Here is an 8,196-nt window from a genome sequence, read left to right as displayed (position 1 = left end):
AGGAAACTCCCCCGTTACATAGCAGATAATAAATCAACATACACCCCCCTCAATCCTGTTAGCTTATTCTGGGCATGGAACTTCAGACATGGTGTATATGTAATAAACTTTCCATTTCCACGACTAATTATTTCGTGATGGTGTTTACAAGTTGCAAAAATTTAAAAGGTTGGGTTGATATAGTACAAAGACTTGCCAGTGTGTGGTCATATGAAAACCTTTTTACAGATCAATAAATTTATTGTTGTGTTTCATGTTAACATGTTGCCAGAACTCCACCTTCCAGTAAACTCATTTATTTGCAAACTTGAATAAATACCATCTAAAACTTTTCTGAACCTCTTTAATATAGCCAAGAACAACATCAAATCAACTTAAAACTAAATCGAATACTTCATTGTGTTGGAATTGATTTCTACAATGTAAAAATGAAATCCAGGTATTATTTCAAGGTATCTACGAATATCTTCATGGTCGAATCCTCGGTCTCTTTACATCATCAAGTTTTAATTATAATATTCTAGTTCTAGATTGCTTCCCTTTAAATCAAACGCAAGAAAAATTTTACCCAAATTTCGTGTTTTAGTGGCTAGAGTTGCCAAGATCATGGACAGTCGGCTTAAAGGAACTTACTTTGCATGAAATTACAGCAGAGGTTACCGAATTATACAACGGAAAAAAAATCCCAAAACGACTCCGTGTATTTCCGACCAGAGGACAATCATGAACGCGAAAAGTCGTAAGAGAAGAAGTTTTAAAAAAATAACTGTTTTTTCCCTAGGAACAAGGGCCACCTTCCTTTTCATACAGATCAGCAGTTCACATTTTCGTTTGGCGGGATCTCTTCACCGGGCCTGGGCAGCTTCTCCTCATGGTATTCCTCGTCAAGTGATGTTTCCTCAACTGACACCCCAGCTATTGTCGTACCACTTGGTTTGCTGGAAGTCACACCATGCTTATCTGCATTCTTATTAACAGCTTCTTGATCTAACTCAATTCCTTGATTGACCTTGTCGGTGGACAGGGCACGGCGTTTGGGGCCGAACCTATGGTGGAAATCAAATGAAACTCCTATGAAGGTGATAACTATCACATGATACCTATTTAAAATGTCTGTGAGAGTGAAAGAATTTCGAGAGAACCGAAAGCCAACTCAGCCCAGCTAAATTGCTATTTCAACTTCTAGCTTATTTTTTTTTGTCATAATCTTCATATTTTTATACAGATAAAAATTGATGACCTGTTCCTTTCTCCTAATCTCTCCTTTTCCCACAATTACCCCTTTCTCAGCTCGTTGAGGGGCCTACAGTCGCTTTGGAGTCGAGGCAAAATCGTTTTATTTGAGAAACCCCTATGACATAGCGATATGATTATTCATCTGCTCCTCTTTGAACTTTAAAAGAGACTCTTGTACCTATTAGATTTGATAAACAAGTTGACAGCGATGAGAATCCCCAGCAAGGACAGGGATCCAAGGGTAACACCCACAATAACCGAGGTTGAGATTGATCCTTTGTCATCTGTCTCATCTTCTTGATCTACTTCATTCTTAGTGGATGGCATTGACTGAACAGTTGTGATGCTAACACCCATCGACCCTTCAATAGATTTTATATCGCTTTTCACGATGTTTTTCAGGACATCTTCGCTGACCAAATTATCTCCGACACCTCCAGGAAGTTGTAGGTAAAAAGCCAACAACGTTATGCTTGGATCGTCCAGTGACAGCCTTGGGTAACCAGAGACAATCTGAACCATATCGTCTGAGAATTGAGGGTTCCCAATGAGGTTCTTCATGCTATCGGATGATCGTCTCCGACGAAGACTGAAATGGATCAAGCAGTATATGAGACCTTCCACAAGTATGTGATAATTATTACTATTACTGCGGTCCTTAGATATCCTATCTCGTTCTTCCTTATATGCGTAGTCGATAGTGGAGCCGTGGGTGCTATTAGGGCTTAATGCCGTATTCACTCTGCTCATGGTCAATTAGAGCGGACTTTATAGCAGCCATCGGCCTAGGCCATCTGATGAGTATAATTATCCATCTCACCGTTCGTCCCTTCGCATTACGTTTGCTTTGTTCTTCATTTAGTTTGCTAACTGCTGTTTTAAGATTGTTGATTGGTTTACCTTGTTTGACAGGATGCTCCTCCATCTGCACAATATTCATTAGCTGCACTTGCAACTTCTCGTTTAAAGTCTGCTTCCATCTCCTTCCACTGCGATGGACAGATAAAAAACAGGAAAGGGAATAATTTCATGAATGCTGCGACAAAAGGAATTCGCGTCGGTTGATTCAACTCAAACTACGTGTACAGTGAAAATTGTTTCTGTGTTTAATGATATATTGTATGATAAACGTGTAGGATTTTTTCTTCGTCTTCGCCAAATAAATGCATAATAACTTAAGATCACCTTCTTCATATCAAAATTTGTCATTTTTAACATTACTGCTTCTTGTATTTCTTTTGCCGATGGAGTGCGAGGAATAGTAGTTGGATTGTAAGTCAGCACGTGGGTCGACGTAAAATTCCCCTTGGTTGTTGGAGAATCAACTAGAATCGTAAAGAGAAAAGACAAAACATTGTGCTGAAAATTAAATATAGCATGCTCTACTTCTTATTGAGGTTCAACATTAGCTCTTTCAACGTATTTGATTTTGTATGTTCTATTGCTTAGTAGTGTATAAAATGCGTTTTGTTTAATAAAAAAAAATCCTGATGAAAAAAGCACAATGGTGAATACCTTAAATGTGTCAAAATTGAATTTTTGACAGAAAGACAAAGGGACATATTTGACATATAGATAAGAGAACAGTTGACACATTTTTGACTCTTCCCACATAAAATAATGAACTTAGGTCTTGAAGACTAGGACTATGTTTCTATCTCGGCAAGTACCTGGCATGGACGGCTTTTGGGTGGTCACATTGTTGGAACTGTTAGGTTTTAAAGAAGGCTCAATAGTTGTCAGAGCTGAATGCCATGTTGGAGGCGGAGTTTGCCCTGGGCAGCTCCCACTGGATACGGTGACGTCATCAATGGCTATGTCACCAGTGAAGGAATATCCTACTATTCCTTCAAATGTCAACTGCAAAAGCGAAGATGGATTTTCTTAATGAATTTATTTAGACGTAGAGGGTGGAGAGAAAGATAACGCCCCAAAAGTTGCCAAATTTTTAGTGGAGATGGATTTAAATATTGATTGAACACAATTAATATTGTCAAAAAAAAAAAGGAAACCTTCTCTCGAAAATTATTGTTGATGAATTTTGGTGGGTGTGTGTTTTCTGTTCATTGGATTTTTTCGATGAAAATCATACTTGCCCATAACTATTGGGGTCAATATTGTCATGATACTCGCGATCTTATTATAAAAATATGTTTCCGTTTTCTTCCAACAAGACTTACTGTTGTATCTGAATGAAATGTCCTTTCTGCCTTTATCCAAAAGTTTCCATGATTTCCAATAGAGTTGAATATTAAATGATTTTCACTGTAGACATTGAGTGCCCCAATAGTATCTCCATACATGTGATAATAGAACCTAAGGCAAGAGACTTCTCCGTTTCCGTTTAAATAAAGCTTTAACTTGGCGTTGTCACCAGCATTTTTCTTGGTGGCTTCGATGTACATATAGTAGCCTGAGAAAATGAAAATTGTCAACATATATAATAAACTAAAATGTATGTAAGTTATGACAAGCCGTTTTACCATTCAAGTGCAACAGAACTCGTAAAATATGTTGTTGTAGTGGACCGTAGAGCTGGGCAAAAATACGGACAGAGAGTGGAACAACAAAATTTCCGCAATGAATGATTTAAACTTTCATTTGGCTGTCAGCAGAGATTTCAAAAAGATATATTGTTTATATTGATTATATTGTTTTCGTCATGAGAATCTTTGATGATGCCGTGAGGTGTAGGTCAAAACAAGACGCTATTGAACTAGATAATGAAATCCTAGTGGAATTATAAATCACTTATTCGATGCTGAAATATAAACTGGGTGGATATTTTGCTCTTAAAAAAAAAAAAAAAAAAAAAGCGTTGTTCTTTTTCAATTTCAAGTTGGGTGAACTTAAGTATGTTTGATATGAAATTGAACAAATTTGTCAATAATGCTGTTTTAAGCAACTTTGTTTTAGTCGATAGATTTTTGCATATCAACGCTTGGATTACTAGGCAAAGTCGCTGGTCTTTGTCATAATGACAGGAACTGGCAACTAAGCGAACACACTGAATGAAAAAGGAGTATTGTTCTTACAGGCTCTCATTATTAGTGGCAGATCTCAGACGACTCGCGTTGTTCAAAGCGTTCTCGCGGGCGATAAAACACCCGTGCCATTTTCTTCGAATGGCCTTCTGTAGAGCAGACACAACATCCCGTCACACACGTATTTTATCATTTCTTTGAAAGTGACAGAATGACAGCCAATTATGAGACAAAAAAGACTCACTTTAAATTCCATGCGTTTCTCAAAGGAGAAAAAGAGGCGCTTGATTTCGCTGTGTCCATGGCATTTTAAGATATCGTTAACCAAAGAAATTGAAATGTAATCGTTGATGTTAGTTTTAAGGAGTCTTACCAAAGCCTGTGGTGTGATCGTAGTCTGGGCCAGTGTTAGAAGATGTCGTTGCTCCCCTATTTCGTGTCCAGTCAAAGACATCGGAGTAAGACTGCAACCAACCGGAGCACAGTCTACTGTCAAAATTACATGTCGTGGTTGCTGAAATATTCAATAAGATAAGATATGACTAATCCTGATTTTCTTGCGTATAGTTATTCAACAAGTTTTATCACTGGGCTCTTACGAGGTAAGAACCGTCTCCTATGATCTCGTAGGGGTTTCTCCGAGCTCGGAAGAGAACTATGAATTTGAACTGAGATAAATTAAGTCTTATTTTTTTTGAGTGTGGTATTAATATTAACGAGGAAATTTCGAAAAGTGAAGTGTGTAAAAAGGCCGGAAAAGATGAGAGGCTATTAAGAGTGAGCTCGTTATGAAAACTTTGTGGGTGTTTATTGAGAATTGATTTTGAGTGACTTAGCCCAGCTGCAGTTTTCAAGATTGTGAAAGGAAAAGAGGGAATCACACGTAGCGTCTATTAAAATGTTCATGCTACGCACCTGGTGATGTAAGACAGCGTCCGCTCTTAATCGAAACGTCATCAATGGCAATGTCTCCCTTAAAAGATGATCCTACTATCCCCTCAAAAGTGACCTAAGACAAAATTTGAATAAAGGACGTTCTATAATAAATCGAATTTAGAGCTGTGTAACTGGACACTTAACTCTTATCCCACTTTGTCAATAATCCTTCACCTCATGGAATTATTAATGCTGTAAGCAAAGAACTTAAATTTTCACACAAACCACCCTGCCTACATTGCATTGCGATAAGCAGTCATTTCAGATAAGAGTTATTTACACCTGGTATTATAAGGGTGTTGAAAAAAAAAAAACAATGATATTGCTTAAGTGACTTACAACTTTGTCCAAATAAATAGTTCGTTCGGCCTTCTGCCAATAGTTGCCTTTGTTTCCTGAGGCACTGAATACAACCTTACTTCCACTGAAGACATTTAGGGTCCCCGTAGTGTTTCCGTACATGTGATAGTAGAATGTAAGACAAGCCTCATCTCCATTTCCGCATAAGGAGAGTTCAAGCTTTGCTTTATCACCCATAACTCGAGGGGACGATGCCTCGATGTACATATAATATCCTGAATAACAGAGAAATACATATATATGAAAAAACTACATTGATGTCTCTATTTAAGTTTCTGCAAAATTCATGGGCAAAATTAACCTGAGTTTGTTTATATCGAATAGCCAATGTGACGGAAAGATGGCTTAGTGTAAGAGAGTGAGTGAGTGAGTAGGTAAGTATGACTAAGGCTTCAAACATCAGCTATGTATGTTGGTCAACTTGCGTTATCATCTAAGTCGATAAAACCAATTTATCTTAAAAGTTAAAGAAACTTTTCAAAATGGTTTATCTGCATAGCAACGGTATACAGTCGGATAATCTTAGCAAATATCTTGTGAATGTGAATTACGTGAATAAATAGTCTCTTAATGCTAAGGTTTCTGGGTCATGATAAACTTAGAGAGTCAGCCCATCGACTCGTATATGATAGCAAGTAAATACCTGATCCACTAGTGTGGTCATAGGATGGTCCTGTAGACAGAGATGGAGTTGAACCCCGATGTCGTGTCCAGTCGAAAGCATCTGAGTAAGACTGCTCCCAGCCCGAACACAGACTTTTGTCAAAATTACATGATAGGTAAAACGCCGTAACAGGGAAAGAGGACATCTTGCTTGTTATCCACGACTTTAAATGGCGAATGTTGGCATATACAGTGTATTTCAATGGGTCTGCGCAGCGTTTGCTCCCCCAACTAGTAGCTCCCTCCAGATACCATTTACCACTGAACTCACACACAAGTGGTCCACCGCTGTCGCCAGAACAACCTCCTATTCCACCTTCATCTTGGCCAACGCATATCATAGAGTCATCGATTTTATCTGGGTATGACGTAATACAGCGCTTTTTTGATACCAAAGGTAAATCAACTTGCATCAACTCGTTGGGATAGGTTCCATTGTACGAAAGTCTTCCCCAACCAGTTATCCAGCACTTCTTGTTAGGACTATCGAAAGGAAGCTTAAAACTCGTATCCGGAGGGCAAACAAGCCCAACTCCTTTTCCAAGCTTAGCCGGTTTTGATAACCGTAATAGAGCTATATCATTGCTCCAGCGGTATGGGCTATTGTAGCTTTCATGTTCAATTATTTTTATAACATCAAAATTCTGCTCTGTGCTGACATTGCCATAAGATTTGTAATGTGCCCCCAATCTGGAATTGAATCAAAACACAATATATGTTATTAATCGTACCGTAAGAAAAAATCGCACATTTTAGTATACAATAAAAATCTTTTAAAAACATATTGAGCGTCAATTAACCGTCAAGGGGAAACGGCGAGGCCGCGTGTGATGCAGTTTTGTAGGTGGCGTTGGATTTCAAATCTAGGGCCCCTCAGTTTAAGTCACCTTGCTGCACATCAAGGTTTGTTTGCACCATTGAAAAGTAATCCTATCTGAAAAGTTCGCCGGAGGTTCAGCTTATCAGGTTCTATTCATGAATCTTTGTTGTTCAACAGTAAAATTTCTAGCTTTTCAATTAATTTCCAGCGTGCAGGATTGAATGAATTTTCTACACTTGTTGCCAAGTTATTAGGAATATCAACTGCTAAAGGCTTAATTTTTAAAAGACAGTTAAGCGTGAAGAAAAATTTTCTCCTAACAGGACTTTCACCGACGACGCGGATTTTCCATGTACGCAATGAGCGGCCGTGACAACCCAGAACGGATGTATCAAACTACCACCGCAAAACTGCCAACCATAACTGTTCCGCAGCATCGCCTGCCAGGGCCAGCTATTGATTGGGGCGACTGACCCACCAACAATACGCATGCCACTTGGTCGATATCCGCATGACACTAAAAAAGAAACAAGCAACAATTCAGCAAGGTCTCAGAATAAAGCTGTTTGAATATTTTTATCATTTTCCGGCTATATATATATATATATATTTAAATTATTATCTCTTATCAATATATTACAAGTTAGTTTAATCTTTGTCATGGCCTTTTCTGTCATTCATTTGATAGAGTATCTGACCACACGATCGCTTCTGGCTCGAGTCCTTGCGGCGTGGACCGAGATTTCTTCACCGTCCTGATAAATTTCTAGGCATGTGTACTTAGCTTTGAAGTCTTGAATTACTATTATGATTATGACCAATCTTCGGATAGAGCAAAATCGTCACTTCGTGCCCGATCTTATCGCCGAATCTTTAAGTGATGTTTATACATTGCTCTTGGCGTAGTGTGGTACAGCGTAGGTCTCGATAAGAAAATCACCATCAGGGCCCGGTTGTTCAAAGGGTGGATAACGCTGTCCAAAGGATAAATCACTCTCTAGTGATTACTGTTAACGAAAAATTATTTGCTATCCACCGGAAGGCGATTTATCCAGTGGAAAGCGTTATCATCCACCCTTCGAATAACCTGGGCTAGGGGATTTAATTGACACAAATTAATAATATAGTTGCTGCTACCCAAAAGTTTGTAGGTCGATTTTCGATGGGATGTCAACAAGTCAATACGTGTACAGCTTA

At 38.5% G+C, this 8,196-nt stretch overlaps 1 protein-coding gene across 1 annotated transcript; it reads right to left on the bottom strand.

The window, feature by feature from the left end:
- Positions 1–249: 249 nt before the first annotated feature.
- Positions 250–7,511, bottom strand: LOC131781953 (uncharacterized). Its single transcript, XM_059098658.2, has 11 exons — positions 7,321–7,511; positions 6,160–6,869; positions 5,496–5,731; positions 5,136–5,229; positions 4,594–4,734; positions 3,417–3,649; positions 2,907–3,096; positions 2,422–2,561; positions 2,137–2,225; positions 1,415–1,825; positions 250–1,046 (listed from the first exon to the last, which is right to left on the bottom strand). Exons 1-11 carry the CDS (start codon positions 7,488–7,490, stop codon positions 812–814), a joined length of 2,649 nt encoding a protein of 882 aa, XP_058954641.2. The 5' UTR covers positions 7,491–7,511; the 3' UTR covers positions 250–811.
- Positions 7,512–8,196: the final 685 nt, after the last annotated feature.

The sequence above is a fragment of the Pocillopora verrucosa genome, chromosome 7 (assembly GCF_036669915.1).
Source record: "Pocillopora verrucosa isolate sample1 chromosome 7, ASM3666991v2, whole genome shotgun sequence".
In the NCBI taxonomy this organism is placed as follows: Eukaryota; Metazoa; Cnidaria; class Anthozoa; order Scleractinia; family Pocilloporidae; genus Pocillopora; species Pocillopora verrucosa.
Note: the sequence above shows the minus strand (reverse complement) of the source record. Positions and strands in the feature narration are given on the sequence as shown.